Here is an 18,673-nt window from a genome sequence, read left to right as displayed (position 1 = left end):
CACATAACACAGTCTGTTTAAACACCATTTGTTTTATTTCAGATGTCAAAAAGCATTTTCAGAAATGCTGTGACGAAACTGAATACTGTAAAAAGCCGAAATATATGAGGACCAGCTCCTATGACTTCTCCAGCACCGACATTCAACAACAGGTTCAACCAGGACTGTGAAACTGCATCCTGTGATATGGCACATAGAAAACAAACTCTGCAACTCAATTTGACAACTTTTATAACTAAAGGGGACACATAAACATTGTCTTCAGATTTCATGTAGGCTAGAGGAGATCAAGTACACTTAGGGACAATGTGGTCAAGAGGTGATAGAATCTAAAATCTTTCTAAATCTAATTTCCTCATTTCTCTTCAGCTGTGATCTTATGGGTTTCACCAGACCAAAGAAAGCACACAGAATGTGTGTTGCTTGAGCAAAGACTTAACAAGTAAGAACTGACGTAGGATTTAAAGCAAACCTTAAAATGGCTCCTGTCTGTGTTATTGACAGTTGTAATTGTGCTCAATTGAAGGCTACTGCTACCAACTGCAAAAACATGCCAATTCAAGTCGATAGCAACATTCAGTTGATAGATTTGCTAAATTCAAGTGGAAGATTGCCGCAAACAAAACATAAGCACCAGAAAGCTGATTTAAAGGCAGAGTCTGCAGACAAAGCAGAATAATGGGCTCATGTACGGCATTTGCGTGTGATCAAAGATTCCTCACACTTCTGCCGAGGCACACAGCAGCTACAGCATTCCAGATGTACACGCTGGTTAATCTCCAAAGTACTTTACTCCACCTCATTTACACTCAGCATGAAACTTGAGTGAATCAGTCAGTGAAATTCACGACACCACAGGAAATATTGATTTTCAGAATTTAACCCCTGATAAAAAGGCTTTTCGTGTTGTATTGATTTCTATCTGAATATTCGACAGCTGTTCAGGTCGACACTAATCCTTAATACTGCCCGAAGTTATGTACCGACTGCAGATTAGAGCCGGTGAAGGAGAGGCCCATAAAGAGGAACCTACTTGAGAGTAAGAGGATGTTTGACAAGTGATACTAAACAGAAAGGCAAAAACATGCGAGGCAACAACATGCGAGGCAACCTGTTTGTAACACCATTCTGGTAACTGAGAATACATGAACTGGTAATGAGGCGACACATACAGTATTTCCCCCCCAGCTCAGCTGTCTTCACCCTTTGGTTTTCATCGCCCATGGAAATGTCACTATTTAACATCCTCTGCTGTCAAATCCAAATGAGAGCGTGATGACAGACATATTTGCAGTGGGAGAAGGGTTGTTAGGTCCTTGGACGTATTAACAGAAAACTTTATTAGTCACATTCACTCTGTTATCTACATCCAGTCCACGAAGACATGGACCTGATGTGATATGGTCCTCAATACCATTATGGTTTAAGCATTCAGGCACCAAAATTTAATATAATAAACAGGGACTGGGTGACCTTTAAGAACACAAATGAGTCATACGCTATATCATAGCAAGATTTCTGCATGTCAAAAGTGTGGTCTGACATCAGTAAGAGTTTTGACTTTAATAATCATCTGGTTACAGCAGCAGCCCTTCAAACTTTACTCCTTTTAAGTAACCACAACCAGGCCAGGCAGGGCTGTATGACAACAAGATAAAAACACACAGGGTCAAACTGTTTTTTGACATTTTTGGGTGTGTTTTGAGTTTAAGGATGTCAATAGTATCTCAATCCCTTCTCACTTGTTGACACCCTGGTGTAAGTTTGTAACTGCCCTTCAGATAGCCAATGATGAGAAACAAGCAGATACGGATAGTAAAAACACAGTAACAAAGTGAATGAGGAAGAATACAGCATTCTCTGCAGAGGCAGTGGATAAGTGTACCTAAGGTGTTTTTCCTACAGACAGATCAAGTCAGTTTGTAGGAAAGTTTTACTCTACTTTGTGGTAAAAATCCACACTGAAGCAGTTCGACATTTTTGGAAATACACTTATTTGCTTTCTGGCAGCGACTTAGAAAGGGAAAATCTTCACGATTCTCAAGTCATTCCCATTAAATATGAAGCTACCGCAGGCAGCGGTATGAGGAAACTAGGGGAAACAGCTAGCTTGGCTCTGTTCAACGGTTACAAAATCTCCCTGCCAGCACCTCTAAAGCTCACTTATTAACACATTATGTTTCCTCTATTTAATTCGAACAAAAATCAAAGTATGAACGACAATTTGCTGTCTTATGGGGTTATATGCCAGACCGTTTCTTGGCCTGGTACAGTAACTTACTGACTCTCTGTGGCTGCCTGGCAACTTCTCAGAGCCAAGAAATAGTCTGGCCAATAATCCCCTGTAAAATGGCAACCTGTCGTTTTCACACTTTGATTTTTGATCGAATTAAACAAAAGAAGATATTACGTGTTAATTAGTGAGTTTTAGAGGTGCTGACTTTGTTCCCTTTGGACAGAGCCAGGCTAGCTGTTTCCCCTGCTTTCCAGTCTTTGTGCTAGCGTTAAGCTAACCATCTGTGTGATGGGGCCTCATATTTGATGAGCAGATATGAGAGTGGTATCTATCTTCTCATTAAACTCTCCACCAGAAAACAAATCAGTGTATTGCCCAAAATGTCAACTTTTGCTTTAAAATCGCCAGTGAAAACATGCTGATGAAGATGTTGAGAGCAGTGACAGTGTTTGCTTCAGTTTCACTGGTTCTAGATTTAAGCTTTAGGAACCTCAGGGTTGAAGTAGCCCAATAAGGATTCAGGATCTCAGGCACATCTCGTTCCACTGCTCTGAATCGCACGTCTGGTTGAACTGACTGTCAGAAGCCAAGTCTGCTCTGTGATTGGCCATCTGCACTTAAAATATCTTTGGTGAAAGTCACCTCCTGGCATTCCCTGACTTCCCTGTCACCTAGCAACAACATAACACGACATGCTAATGTTGTCAGGGTGGTAATGCCCGGCGTAACTCGAAATAGTATACAAAATAAAAAATATTCTTTTAAATAGGTATATATAAACATTGCATTAAAAATAGAACCGTATCAAAACACGTTTATGAGTTCACAGTCTGTCCCTTAACCTCCTGGCGTGAGTGCTAAACAACCCTCCGGTCTTCCACTTTACCACACCTCCACCCATCATCTCCCCATCACGTCCGGAGTTCATAGGTGAGGTCTCACTGTGAAGAGCCTTTACTGCGACTTGAGCCCCAAACTGTTGGAAGACAGAGGGTAGGAGTAGGCTTTGCCCAGCACAATGCGGTCTCGGAGCAGTTTAAAAAGGACATAGTAGTTGCAGCAGAGAATAAGGCCCAGAGACAAAGTGTGGTTCCAGCGCTCAGAGCGCAGCAGAGAGTATAACTGGTACAAAACGACACTGGACTCGATCCAGATCAGCAGGTTCAGGATCCGCAATGGCTTGTGGAACAGGAACTGGAAGACCAACAGACAGGAAGAGAAGATCAGAAAAGAAAATAATTACAAAGCATATAGAAGGTCAAACTAACTAGAATTACCGCCCCGCGATTGTATGCCTCCACCAACCAGTCAAGTTGCAGTTTACATCCAGATGCACATAATATATGTAGTGAATACTTGGCAGGACTTGAAAAAAAAAAAAAAGGTATGAAGTGTATTTTTTGGCTAAATTGAAGTTATCACTATATTGATGATACAAATGCTTGATTCCAGTGAATATACATGTTGAACTAATAAAGGATTATCATAGATGTATTGGTTAAACAGGTGCTTGATCACTATGTAAAGATGGATTCTTATAGAGTATAGCTACACAAAATGTGCTGCTTGTGTTTTCTCCTGGCATTTTTAGATGCAAAGCCTCTTTATGAGCTGTAGGTGAAACTCTCTCACAGGATCACGATTAGCTAGGTGCAGTCCACGTTGTTTGCAGTCACGTGATTCCGATGACGCTCGAAATTCCGAATGAGGCAGGAAGTGAAAGGCAGAATGGCTTATTGTGTCGTCCCAGTCAACATGTGCGTGAAATCTTCATTCTTAAAATTATGCCTAAAAACCTATTTTGAGGTCACAATGACCTTTGAGTCACCTATTCAGTGTCTGACCAACTGTGAAATATGGTCACAATCTCCCCTTCTGTTCCTGAATTATGATGTTGAATAATGGCCAAAAAAGTTGTTTTCCCAGGAAATTATGATGTCACAGTCAAGTTGACCTTTGGGGTAAAAAATGTCATCACTTCAGTGTTGTATCTCATTAAAACATCTGTGTGAAATTTTGTCATAATTACCGCATCAATTCTTGAGTTATGGCCAGAAACGTGTTTGTCAAGGTCATTTTGAGGTCACAGTGATCTTTGACATTTGAGTCAAAAATGTCACCAATTCATTGTTCGACCAACTTTGACCACCAAATTCTAATCAGTTCATCTTTGAGTCCAAGTGGACGTTGATGCCAAATTTGAAGGAATACCCTCAAGGCGTTTCTGCGAACGGGACGAACGTACAAACAACCTGAAAACATAATGACTCTGGCCACGGCTATCGCCAGCGCGGAGGCATAAAAATATTTAATAAGCGGGGGGGACAAACAATAAAATGAACACCTGAACTGTATAAAGCAATGCAAGTTATACCGATTTATATTCAGTCTGTGTAAACATGGTGGATTACACTTCAGGATTTGGTTTGGAGGAGCAGACAAACAAGCAGAGTAATCGCACCGTTATCTTCGCCGAAATAACTCGATTAATCAATCAGTTGACTGAGAGAAAATGATTAGGAAATTATTTTAATAACGGAAGAAATTTTTTAAGCAGAAACATCATTCTCTGCTGTCAGTTTCTCCAATGTTAAGATTTTCTGCTTTTCTCTGTTTTATATCCTTGTAAACTGAATATCTTCTACCAAAAGTTTTGGACAGTTTGTTGGACAAAATAACGACATTTGAAGACATCACGTTGGACTCAGGGAAACTGGGAGTGACTTTTCTAACCATTTTATGTTATTTTATAGACTATACAATTAATAAAAAAAACAACATAAAAAAACGGCAGATCTATGTATCTTCAGCCTGTGTGGTGTACAGTGCTGCTTGTTCTTCTCTGCTTGTACCGTAAGTTTTTCCTCATATAACCCCACAAGAATATGACGGATTGAGCCATTTGCTTTTACTTTTCACAACTTGTAGAAACTCAGAAGTTTAAATCCAGCTTAACTCATTAAATATGTGGCTTTGTGATAAACGTTCTGCTGACGTTAGCAAGAGTGGTCTTTATTCCAAATGAGGCAGCACATTTTTTGCTTTTTTCCACTTTAATACGCTGCGAGGAACCATGGCTGTATAGTTTGTGGTGTTGGATTGTATTATATAGCAATGGTGTGATTATTATTTTGTCCACCCATCAAGCATTTAAATAAATAATATACAAGTGACATCCACTGTCACTATGATTGAAAGTACAGATACTCACATAAAACCTTGCATGGGAAACATCAGAGGGCAGAGCGACATTATAGGGTCCGACTGCCTTATACAGACATCGACTGTGTCGTACCAACACCCCCTGAGGCCAAATGGTACTTTCTGACCACCTGCAAAACACATCAACACCACAATTATACACAAGCCATTAACAGTCATTTTTAAACCTGTGTATGTGTGTAAAAATGTGTGCACACAAGGGCCACTCACACATGCTGAGGTGCGTTGCTGTATGAGCCGTGCTCCAGTTTCTGCCAGCGGCCCAGGTGAGCCGCCGAGCGATGAAGCAGGTCACAGTAGCTGGGGGGCAGCAGCTGACTCATCAGCATCACAAACGCATTGATCCACACCATGATCAGATGCTCACATGACCAGCGCATGTCGTAGTACTGGGTGCTCTGTGGAAATTAAGGTAACTAAAAGTTAGTAAGAACACAGGCATGACAGTAGGCAACTTGAGATGTACTGAAGAGATGGTGGAGCATGAAAACCACAAGTGACGGATACCAACCTTGACAAAGCAGAGAGGCAGGAAGGCTACGTAGTAAGCACTGAACAGCGAGTTGAACAGCACTTCCTTGATTCGCCGGTTGAAGTCGCTCTTCAGCTCCTCCACCTCTGCTCGAATCAACTCTGGTGTGTGCGAGTGTGTGTGTGGTGGGCAGTTGTGAATAGGCATGTGTGGGGGGCTGGAAAACTGCTCTCTGAGGTTCTCTCGTAACAGGAAGAGGAAGTCACGCGGTCGAAAGAACAGGGTCTCTGTTAGTTCGGTCTGCTGGTGGTCGGCTGGGTAATCACAGTCGGCTGGTGCCGTTTGGCTTTTCCCTCCCTCCTGATGGAAACAGCAAAGTGGGACGTACACACCAAAGCTGGCACGGAAGGAGGTCGGTGAGTGAACGAAGACAAAAGAACAGAGCAGAGAGTTTTTGTTTCAATCATGATGATGGCAGGATGAAAAGGGAGATGTATGATGTGAAAACATCATGCATATTTAAAATGATGAGACACATTAAGGGAGGGTGGGTCCGCAATTTCCATTAGTACATTGTTTATGTACATTAATTCATTTTAAAAAAACAAACAAAACAGCAACATGCTCACTATAACAGCATTACTGTATTACTGTGAATGAGCAGATTAACAGCCACGTGAATCATTTGTTTTGAAAAGATTAATATCTAAAGGATAAAGAAAAAATCTCATTAGTTTAAGAAAAATTAAGAGAATTTATTTGTTTTTTTTGTTCATGTTGACAAGTTCAGATTTTTCTTCCACCACTGTTAGCAATGCCATGATTTGTGTATAAAAGCAATGTTTTGCATCTGACTTACTCCTTGACCTTTTTGACACACACAATCAAAACACAAAGAAATCTGCGATAAAGTTTTTAGTCATTTCTTTGTGTGATTCCGAAGTAGCTAGAAAAACAGGTACGAGGTGCCTCAGAACAGCGGCGGATCAACATTTTACACAGAGGGTGGCAAATTAGAGTTCAAGCAGGTACCGCTTTGACCTGTGTGTGGGTGTGTGTGTGTGTGTGTGTGTGTGTGTGTGCGCAAGTGAGTTAAAGCATCATATTGCTTTAAACAAAGTGCTTATCAGATCACCACTGACCCCATACTCCACATCCCAACTTTACGTTAGAATCAGGGGCTGCATCCGACAATTTCTGTAATTTTTCAAAACCAACAGTTCAGCATTCACACCCGCTGCACAAAGTGCAGTGTGCAGAAGTGCGAAGCAAGGTTTGAATTTCTCTCTCAAGCTCTATTTTTTCATTCCTCACACAACTACTTCAGTTTTTGTGTGAATAACTGAGCGCAACACTATGAATGCCTTTGGGGAGAGAAAGTGTGCCCTTTTATCGCCATTCGTATGATTCATTGGGTCTTGCCCCTCTCTATGATGGCAGGCCTTTTGCCCCGCCTTCAAGCGTGGCCATTCAGAACAGGTACACTTCTGCTTTGAGACATGGTCGGATGACACCTTGTACAAGCATATTCTGGCCTTTAGACGGAGGGGGTTGGGGGGGTATCAAAGACTCACGGGTATCCCAGGAAGAGCAGGTTGAGCACAGAGTAGTTCTTGCAGAGGTTGACCAGCGTCCAGCAGAGCACCCAGCCACACATGGTCAGCAGGCTGAGCCGAGCTGCGATCAGAACCACATAGCGGAGCAGTGATCCGCCGCTGCTCTGAGACACCTGGACGAGACAGATGACAGAATAACTCAGTTACCAGAAAGACTGTGGCACCAGCACTGCCATCAGTGGGGTTTGATTCCCAGAGGGACTATTTGTACTTAAATGTGTTAGCTGATTGTATTTACAGGTCTGTGTGTTTACCTCTGAAACTATAGTCCAAACAAGCCTCCTGGCCAACATGACTGTGATGAAGATAGCCAGGTGGTAGTCCATAAGATGAAAGTTCTGTAGAAGCAAAACAGATTTTACAAATACAGAGGAGAAAAAAAGCATCATCAGTTTTCAATGAAGACATTTTTAAATTGTACATATTAAGTTTGACCTGTTATGTTACGTTATGAACGAATGCCTGTTTTCAAGTTTCAAGAGCTCTATCACCAAAACATACCAAAAACCTGTACAACCTGTCACTTTTGCCAAAACATATTTCAGGATCATCAATTTATGTTTGCCATTTTCACTCAAAAAAAAAAAAAAAAAACCAAACATTTAAAGTTAACAAACTCTCAACCACAGCACAGAATATGTTTCCAATAATAGAAAGTAAAAAGTAAAATTAAAGTGTAGAAAAAAATAAGCTATTGATTACACAGCAGTAACTCAAAGTAAAAAAAGAAAAAAAACACAATAAATAGTGAGTTATAGTAATAAAGTTTGACTGAGTGAAATCAGATTTAGTAAATTTAGTAATAAAAAAAATTATGAGGCCTGTTTAGGGATATCAAGTTTAAGGTTAATTTGGGTATCAAGTTTGGGTTTTTCATTTTTAAAGTTAAGAAAGAAAAAGCAGTGATTTCAAGTTGCCAGAAACAACAGCGCTGATAGTGTGTGTTAAGTGTGTGTGTTCTTACAAGCGAGGTAGAGGCAGCAGGGTGGCTGTATGGGTACCACCAGACTGTCCTGTAGATGTTTATGTACTGGACAAACAAGGCCACCAGCAAATAAAGAAAGAGCAGGAACTCAAACAACAGGCTGCTGTCCAACGGCAGCTCGGGGATCCTCGAGTGACGGACCGGCTCCGGAGAAATGAGGGCCGAGAGGGGGGGGGCAGACAGACCCACCAAGTTACTGCTCCTGAAAAAAAGCACACCCAAACTTAATACAAACACTCAGACAGATATATATCTGTGATGCAGAGTATGCTTACAACAATGTTTGTGTCACATATTTCTGGCATTGTGTACATTTGGTTTTTGCACCTTATTGATAATCTTATTGTTTATATTTTGTTTTTATTTGAACTCTATATATTTGCACTCTTTCCTACTTTGCACTGCAAAACAATTTCCCTCAGGATAAATAAAGTTCTATCTTATCTTACATCACACCTACTGCAAGTTGTGTGGAATACAAATTACAGAAACATTTACACATTAAAATCATCTATTTTTCAAACCTTGACTGCATCAGCAATTATTTTGATGAAAAATTAATAGTTTAAGTAATTTTAAAATTACTTTCTATAAATTCCAAACATTAGTTAATTCCAACTCAACTGTAAGGATTTGCTGATTTTCTTTGTTTCACATGATAGAAAATTGAGTATCTTTGTTACAGATTGTCGGTTAGACAAGTAATGTGAAGATATCACACTTCACTTGGGCTTTGGCCATTTTTCACAATGTTCTGATATTTTATAGACTTGAATCTATTAAATCAAGAAAATAATCTGCAAATTATTTGATAATGAAAATAAAGAGGATACTGTTAAAAAGTATTTTAATATAGAGTGTGTCTGTCTTCATTTGCACAAAATGCATCTTTATGCTGTGATGTAGTGTAAATATGCATATAAACAGATGTGAAATAATGCAAAATATTTGTGTTTTTCATAAGCGATGGTTTACAAGGAAAGGTGTTAGAATTAGGGCTGCAACTAAAGAATATTTTCATTATCCATTAATCTCCTCATTATTTTCTCAGATTCAGTCAGCCAACTCACATGGAATCGATTAATATGTGAATGTAGAATATGTACAGTTGATGTTTGGTCTAGACACCAAACTCTGATGTCGTCGCTCCACACATTGAAACACCAAGCTCAGCACAGAAGGGAGCAACAATACTAATTTTCCCCTCAGGGGAAGGTAGACTCAGAGCCTATTGGTGGATGTTCGGGTGGAAGTGGAGCTTTTGAAATACTAAATAAGCAGCAGCAGCACCAGCATAGTCATTTTTTAAAAATTCATTTGTTCGATTAATCAACTAAAGTTAGACGGTGTAGTCCCTCATTCGTCCAGGAGACCTAAAGTTAGAATTACTAAACTATGTTAAGACTAATTTCCTGCTGGCATGTAAAATATATAGGCAAATAAATGATAAATGAAGGCTGACAATGCTACAGCATTTTTGAAGCATGTCTGAATATAGTTTTTGAAACTATTTTCACCTATGTGGACAACAAAGAGCATTAAAGGCTTACAGTCACAAGATCTACAGCGTAAAATAAGGGTTGGTCTACAAACTGTTCAGAGAAATTGTGGGTTATTAGGTAAAAAACATTTAAATTCATTAGTGTGCGCACCTGTTCCTGAGGCCTGTACCATTGCCAAGGTTGCCTCCAACCAGAGTCTGCAGGGACGGCAGAGCAGACCGACTTAGCTGCTGTCTGCTGGGACCCCTGCGACCTCCTGGCATGGTCGCCAGTTACCGTGGCAACCACGGACGCCTCCCACCAACCAACAGCCGCTGGGACTCCTCTCCTTAATGAGCCACCATGTACAGCCAGGCCACTGTGGAGGAAACCAAAAGACAGAAGTGAGTCAGACTGAGAAAAGTAAACCGATTATATAAAAAATAAAACTAAAAATCAACAAACCTGAGGCCTGATCAATATTTACAACACTACAGCACGGCGCCCTGGAGTAAAATTGAAGGTCTATATATGAGATTCTAAGCATTAACAAAGCAGCGAACAACTATTTGCTATGTAAAGATATAGTGGAGTAATGGCGTCCTGAGCAGAGAATTACGTCACACCCCCTCAAACTGAGTTGCCATGCAAACTTCTCTGTGCTTTGTTTACACAGCCGGTTCAGCCGCGTGTGCATGTGAGTTCCTCCCTGTGAAACTGTTTGTCTGTTAGAAGAGCGCTAGAACAGCTGTTTCTTTTTCTAATCTAACATGGTGAATTAAGGATTTATTTTGACCAAACCAGAGTTGGTGATTGGTGGAACAGCGGAAAGACTAACAAAGATGGTTTTGGTGAGTTTTATTTTGTTTCTGTCCACTATGAATGAAGTGTGTTTAACGATGATCTGCGAGGTAAAATTATTGGGTTATTTTCCCCCTCCCAATGGAGTCTGATGTGCTGTAGCACCCATTTGTTTTGTCTGAGATGCTGGTGCTCTAGTGCGAGATCTAGTGGCAGTGAATATCGCATACAGCTCCTTTAAGTATAATGTCCCAGGGTGTAGCATTCTCTGTCCACATAAAAAGTAAAAAAAAAAAAAAAAAAAAAAAAAAAGAACTCTGAAAGCACATCTTCTCTTTCTCTCTCATTGAGAAATTCTGCATATACGAATGCCCGCCCACCACTGCTGCGCATTAGGTTTCTTTGCTGGCGGCATTGTGAGTGGCTTTTGAATTTGTGACGGACCAAATCTAGCTTGCCCAAAGCATGTGTGAATCTCAGATTTTAGGGAAGTGTACAGAAATCTCCCTCTTCAGTGACAAACCTTGCACAGATACAAGTCAGTAAAGTCAAGGTCTGACATTTTAGGGGACTTAAACATAAGATAGACCCATTTTTGAGAGGAAGGGTACTTTAAGCTAATCACGAATTGTTACGAACACGATAAAACAAAAGCTGTCTGTATGTGGCCTAACTTTTTCTTAGTTTGCCACTAATCTTAAAATTGGGAAAATCCCTGTAAACGTATCTACTGGCTGAGATGGCTTGTTTTTTTTGTGTACGGGTACTTATTTCCCCTCTCAGATAGCTAATGATAATGAGACATTTTGCTATAACGCTAATTGACAAACTTGATGTGGACAGTGAAGAAAATACAGCAGGTAAAGCAAGTATTGAACATGTCACCATTTTTCTCAGTAAATATATTTCTAAAAAAGGTGCTATTGACATGGAATTTTCACCAGATGTTGGTAACAACTCATGAAATCCACACATGCAAAGAAATCTAACCATAGATGTCCATAAATTAATAAGTTATGTGTTATAATGTTAAATGACACAGGGAACACAGGGACACAGGGAAAAAGTATTGAACACATGAAGAAAGGGGAGGTGCAAAAAGGTATGGAAAGCCAAGACAATCAGTAATTAGAAAGCAATCCTGCCCCTTGTCAGGGCAAATTAATATCAGCTGGTTCAGTCCCAAATGATGGCCTATAAAAAAGGTGTCTCATTAACAAGGTGTCACAGAAGAAACATCTCATGACGGGTAAAAGCAAAGAGCGCTCTCAAGACATTTGCAACCTTATTGTTGCAAAACATACTGATGGCATTGGTTACAGAAGGATTTCAAAACTTCTGAATGTTCCAGAACATCATTTCTCCATAAACTGGCCACGACCAGGTGCTCCTCGCAAGATTTGCAAGACAGGAGTGAAAAGAATTATCAGAAGAGTTGTTCAAGAGCCAAGGACCACCACAGCTTCAGAAGGACCTGGAATTAGCAGGTACAATCGTTTCAAAGAAAATGATAAGTAATGCATTCAACCGCCATGGCCTGTATGCACGCTCGCCACGCAAGACTCCATTACTGAAGAAAAAGCATGTTGAAGCTCGTTTAAAGTTTGCTGCACAACATCTGGACAAGCCTCTGACATACTGGGAGAATATAGTATGGTCAGATGAGACTAAAATTGAACTCTTTGGATGCCATGTCACCCCCAAAACACCATACCAACAGTGAAGTTTGGAGGTGGAAACATCGTGGTGTAGGGCTGTTTTCAGCATATGGTACTGGTAAACTTCATATAACTAAAGGAAGGATGAATGGAAAAATGTACAGAGACATTCTTTATTAAAAATCTGCTGCCATCTAAACACATTTTTATCTGAAAGCATATCCTGATTTTGAACTGGCTGTTTATTTTATTGTTTATTTTATTGCTTTTGTGTATTTTATGTATTTTATTTAATATTGTCATTCACTGTGATATTTTATTTCTCTTGTTGTGAAGCACTTTGTACTTTGTTTTGATAAGTGCTCTATAAATATTATTATTATTATTATTATTATTATTATTATTATCATCTACCAGGATGATGAAACAAGGGTGGACATTTCAGCAAGACAATGATCACAAACACACAGCCAAGGAAACTCTCAATTAGTTTCAGAGAAAGAAAATAAAGCTGCTAGAATGGCCCAGCCAATCATCTGACTTGAATCCAATTGAAAATCTATGGAAAGAACTAAACATCAGAGTTCATAGAAGAGACCCACAGAACCTTCAAGATTTGAAGACTGTTTGTTTGTGTGGAAGAATGGGCCAAAATCAAACTTCAGCAATGCATGCAACTCGTTTCTTCATACAGGAGGCGTCTTGAAGCAGTCATTACCAACAAAGGCTTTTGTATGAAGTATTAAATGGAATTTCAGTAAGCGTGTTCAATACTTTTTCCCTGTCATTTAACATTATTATACATAACTTAATTTATGGACATCTATGGTTAGATTTCTTTGCATGTGTGGATTGCATGGGTTGTTACCAACATCTGGTGAAAAATTTCATGTCAAAAGCACTAGAAATATTTATTTAGAAAAATGGTTCTCAGTAATGGTTCAATACTTACTTTACCTGCTGTATTTTCTTCACTGTCCACATCAACTTTGTCAATTAGTGTTATAGCAATATGTCTCATGATCATTAGCTATCTGAGAGGGGAAATAAGTAATGCTGAAGTTTCTAGTATAGTTAAGTGCATATTTTTTATTAGGATATCTTTAAAAACAGATCTTGGACTACACAACATTTTGCTTAGAAGGAGTGTGATTCACTGTAATGTAATATTTTGCACTTTTGACTTGTAATGGTCCTGCTACCCACAACCTTAACAAACAGGGATTTAGGTTAGACATCTCCCTGAAATACCAAACATATTCTACTGTAAGCCAAATAGATCTTTACCCCTGTTGAATTATTTGGATTAAAAGCAGCAAACAGAGTTGGTGGTGTGTCCTTGAAAAAGCACAACACCTGTGAAATAACCTTACTAGGTCAAACTGGTTTGGTGGGGTTTTTTTCTTTCAGTATGAAAATCTGCTGCAGTTTGAAACATGCAAACACATTCATGTTCATTCAGTCACAAAGGTTTAAAACAGCAAAGAAAGGATGGACTCAACACCAAACCATCTGTCTTGTTTAGCACTGCTTTGATCAGTCCTTATCAAACCTACTTCAGATGAAAGACATGACATGTTATCATGACATAAACCATATCAGTGGTACATTTCAACCCTCACAAACCTGCCAGGGTTTCCCCCCAGGAAATTACTCAGCAGAGATGGTGAGCCACCCATATCTGACATCTTGTTTTATGATCAATTTAGTTAGTGGATGATAGCCTAAAAACAACATACGCACTCATTAAATGTATGGCACGTGTGTGTGAAATAGTCTCTGCTCTTTGTTTCTGAATAGTAATGTTTTATTTTGTAAAAGTGGACCATTTTGTGATGTTAGCAGAGGTTGTCTTAATTTCAGTATTCTAATATACAATAATTATAAATACTTGCTGGTTTCTCAGCCATCGCTGACAGTATAAACTGATTCTTTGGGTTTGGACGGTTGGTCAAACAAAACAAGCTTTTGTTTAAATGGCTTTAGTGAGGTGTTAACTTTATAGTTGTTTTAAGGGTGTAGTTCGTATTAGACACAACTCTAATACAATACAGCTCCATCACTACCAACAGCTTCTAAAATGATCATACCTCTTGGAAACAGTTTCAACATAAACTAAACATTATAACCTCCATGAAGGTAGGATTTATTGCAGGACTGTTGAATTAGACTACATTAGTTGTAGCTAGGTGTACCTGATAAACTAGCAACTGAGTGTACATAAACTGACTCAAAGTAATTAGCTATTCCCCGGAGGTTTCACTTCATAGAAAATGTTCCACTTATCACCAATGCTACCAGATCAGAGAACCATCCCAAAGCTTGTGGCAACACTACTGGCAAATGTCAAACCATTGCTTAACAAAGCAAACAGAGCTGGCACCAATCTACAACTACCCAGAGTATCAGACCTGTTTATATGCAGTCTGCCTGCTTAAACTCACATTGGGAAACAATCTCCTGGAGGTGTTTGCAGAGGCAATGACAAATTCCAAGTGTATGTCTACATGAAATGACTGATGTATGTATGTCTTCACTCAATCATTAAATAGCTAACATGTCTTCAAGGTATTTACATTCACTGCTAGAGCTGACAGCAGACACTTTATACAGAACATTTTTGCTATGTTCATTGAGACTGTTAAATACTGAAACGGTCACCCTGTTGGCCAAAACACTATCTGTGGAAGATACCTCAACCTCTTCTCAACTCCCAGACTTCAAGTGCAAATCTCGCAGTACTTGTATCATTTATAAATGCTGATAATATAACTTGTCATAGCAGGAAATGCACAGGTGTAACTAATAACATTGACAATGGCTCTTCATTTCAGGTATGCCAGTGAGCCAACAGGAACAATACTGACACACCTATGTAGCCATTAATTGTTTTGTTATTGGTTACGCCTGGGCTTCTACTGTTGCTACATGTCAAATCAGCTGTTGTAACAAACACCAAATATCTCTCAGTGTGTGTCAGATATGACCAATTTCATTCTCCTAGACATAAAAACTAATGTTATGAAGGTTATGAATAATTTATTGCAAAGATGATAACCTGCTTTGTGATTTTTTCACATATCTGCTATTTTATTTACATTGGCATTATTTTATATCAATGCACTAGTCCTACAACACAGCTGTTTGATTGAGCTGTTTTAGTTTATACAATAAATAAATAAAAATGTCTTGAACCTTGTTAATGAGAGACGAGTTGGCCTGAATAGACTCAGATTGTTGGTCACTGTGGAGGCAAAACACAATTTGTTTTAGTGCATAAACAAATTATTGTTTAATTATTTGATTAAATTCTTGGGGGCAGTTTGGGGTTCAGGAAGGAAGAGAGACAGGAAACGGGCGGGGGGGAGCAAAGGTCCCCAGCTAGAGTCGAAATGGGGACATTGGAGTTTGCGTGGTACCCATTTTTATAATTGACTACTCATTTAAGTCAAGGAAAATACAAACACATTTTCAAGTTCCAGCCACTCAAATGTGAGGATTTCCAACTTTTCTCTGTTTTATGTCATTGTAAATCGAATACGATTGGATTTTGGACTGTTGGTCGAACAAAACAATCAAACTGAAGACGTCATCTTGGGCTCTGAAAAATTGTGACAGACATTTTTCACTGTTCACTGACATTTTAGATGTATCAATAAAAAAAAAAAATCATTATAAATTGCAGCCCAATTATGTTTAACACATTATAGAACTGATTTATTTAAACTGGAAGTTAATAAGAACTTAAAATCCTGAATCCTTGTTAAAAGTTTATTAAATCAATGTATGATGATTTTTTGTATGTTAAAAGTTGACATGACAAGTTGATTTGTTTCACAGCTAGATGCTCTGAAATATAAATAAACTACAAGCTATAAGCAAAGAGAAATAAGGCTGCAACTAACGATGATTTTAACGCTACATGATCCCATTAAATGATACCCTTGAAACAGAAGGAGCCATCTGAGATAATTCAGATAATTCCCTGTTGAAAAAAATGCATTTGTGAATCTAGCCGAGGTGGGGAGTCTCAAAAAATCCATACACAAATGCCGTGAAGTTCACAAATGACAAGAAGTTTGTAAATAACAGTTTGTATATAAATGTAACAACATCCAAATATGTTTTTGATGAAAATTGCAATTACTTTAAATTACATATATTTGTGGATTTCTATTACATTTATTTAAAACAAGAAATATTTGTGTTGTGCATCAGAAATACATTTGTCAACCTTATTTTTTTTTTTAATATATGGATTTGTTTTACACTTATATACACATCGATAACTATTTTTGTGCGCACTGAGAACTATTTTTGTGGAGAGTCCATATATATGAATGCCAAAACACATTTGTGTGAATCATTCTGTGTTCATTCATTAATGTTGAGACTGATCTAACTTCATAATAATGAACCACTTCATGAAAATTTTATTATTTATCTTATCACTGCTCAGTGGGTTAAAAAAAAAAAGTCCCGCCCACTTCATCAGCCAGAGATAATCTCCTTAAATGAAACCCAAACCAGAGCCAGATAACATGCAACCTCTGTGTGTAACAACATTTCCTTTATGCTGAGGCGGCTTATGAAACGTGATGGAGATAACAGTACAGCACGCTCTGTAGCCAGTGTGTAGTTCCAATATTAAACAATATTAAAGTTGAATCTGCAACAGGAAACAGCCGTTAACACACACACACATATGACACATTCACGCCGCAAGGGACCAAAATTACTGTTGAATGTCAAAATAAGTGAAAACAGGAACTGTGAGATCGAAAAATTAACTACAGTGGAGGGATTGCACGATGGCATTTTCTAATTTTGTGGAAGTGCAACATGTTTCTAGTTTTCACCTCCACCACAAGACCTTTTAAAAGTGTTTAAAAACCGACCAAGAAGCGGGAGAAAGGTGCTTGAAAATGAAGTTGCGTTGAGCTGGTGTGTTCGTTGGACTGTGCTGACTTTTCTTTGGGGAGCACTTTGTTATGAGGTGTTTAATATATTTTATTAATATATATATATATATATATATATATATATATATATATATATATATATATATATATATATATTTTTTTTTTTTTTTTTTTTTACAGACTTGCTAAGACATGCACTAAAGCTGCTTGTCTGAACCATGACATCACGTTGTCATTTTGTCCACGGCGGAAACTTGGGAGCACACTTTAACAAAGACGTTAAAAATAGAAAGATGTAAGCGTGTAGCTAGCTGGTAGTAGCTTGCAGAATCAAAGCTAGATAGTTTAAATAGCTCTGTAAAGCCACAGTTACTCACACAACATCGACAACATACGGGGGGGTGAGCTGAACGAGGATACATCAGTCAGTTGTGTGGCATCCAGCCTGACGAGTCCAAACAGCACCGATCATTTCTCCGCCTTCCAGCTTCAATATGGACTGCACTGGTGTGGCGACGAGCTACGGCGGCACCGGTGATTCTGGGGGGGTCTCTTTCTCTCCGGCTTAAAACATAAAACGGCTTTAAAAGTTAGCCATGGGCTTTGGGAGCAACAGTGTAAATGCGTTGCACAGACACCGACGTGGCAAACCCGCACCTCCTCTCACTGCGACGTCATCAGAGCGCGACTTAAACAAGCCTGCACTGCACAGTCGCAGTTTGACATAACGAACAGCTGGTCTGGAGTCAGTGCTGCTGTCATCCTCATCAATTATAAAGATTGAATTAATTATTCATGACTTTTATTAATGCCTTTTAAGTAGTAGATTTCAAGTTCAAATGACCAATGTAACTCGCCGAAATCTGCAGTATTGGAAGATTTTCAATGCACATAAGCTTAATTTTACTCCACATTCTACTCCAATTAGGAAAAACACATACTCAGTTGCCAGTTTATTAGGTAGCCTATATCTAGGTAAAACTAATGCAGTCTAATGCAGCAGTTCTGCAATAAACCCTACCTTCATGAAGGTTATAATGTTCAGTTTTTGTTTGAAACTGTTTTAGAGACGTGTTGATTCAACTTTATGGTCATGTTGGAGGCTGAAGTGCTGTTGAATTATGCTGCGTCATACTCAGAGGTGTTTGTAATACAAAAGTCTAGCCTTACTGATATAAATAGGTGAAGAAAACATTAGAAACACAGCAACACAAACTACAGCCTCCAAAATGACCATAAAGTGGAATCAACACCTCTAAAACAGTTTCAACAAAGACTAA

The 18,673-nt window shown here is 38.9% G+C and overlaps 1 protein-coding gene across 2 annotated transcripts; it reads right to left on the bottom strand.

The window, feature by feature from the left end:
* Positions 1-14: 14 nt before the first annotated feature.
* tmem39a (transmembrane protein 39A) lies at positions 15-18,131 on the bottom strand. Of its 2 annotated transcripts, none has more exons than XM_044192680.1 (9): positions 17,771-18,131; positions 10,184-10,391; positions 8,511-8,733; positions 7,801-7,884; positions 7,505-7,659; positions 5,970-6,327; positions 5,669-5,856; positions 5,448-5,568; positions 15-3,430 (listed from the first exon to the last, which is right to left on the bottom strand). In XM_044192680.1, the coding sequence occupies exons 2-9, from the start codon at positions 10,294-10,296 to the stop codon at positions 3,191-3,193; spliced, it is 1,482 nt and encodes a 493-aa protein (XP_044048615.1). In that variant the 5' UTR covers positions 10,297-10,391; positions 17,771-18,131; the 3' UTR covers positions 15-3,190. The 2 variants fall into 2 exon arrangements, with proteins under 2 accessions (XP_044048615.1, XP_044048623.1); XM_044192688.1 differs by having other exon boundaries at positions 17,789-18,131.
* Between the last annotated feature and the right edge of the window lie 542 nt (positions 18,132-18,673).

The sequence above is a fragment of the Siniperca chuatsi genome, linkage group LG1, assembly GCF_020085105.1.
Source record: "Siniperca chuatsi isolate FFG_IHB_CAS linkage group LG1, ASM2008510v1, whole genome shotgun sequence".
Taxonomy (NCBI): Eukaryota; Metazoa; Chordata; class Actinopteri; order Centrarchiformes; family Sinipercidae; genus Siniperca; species Siniperca chuatsi.
Note: the sequence above shows the minus strand (reverse complement) of the source record. Positions and strands in the feature narration are given on the sequence as shown.

What these genes read in the sequence shown, in the direction of transcription:
- tmem39a (XM_044192680.1), bottom strand. Translation starts at nt 10,296, where the DNA reads ATGCCAGGAGGTCGCAGGGGTCCCAGCAGACAGCAGCTAAGTCGGTCT. An exon ending in CTGCTCTTCCTGGGATACCC is followed by an intron (nt 6,328 to 7,504) that starts GTGAGTCTTTGA and finishes CTTCCGTGCCAG; the next exon opens with CTTTGGTGTGTACGTCCCAC. An exon ending in TTTCCCATGCAAGGTTTTAT is followed by an intron (nt 3,431 to 5,447) that starts GTGAGTATCTGT and finishes TTGGTCTTCCAG; the next exon opens with TTCCTGTTCCACAAGCCATT.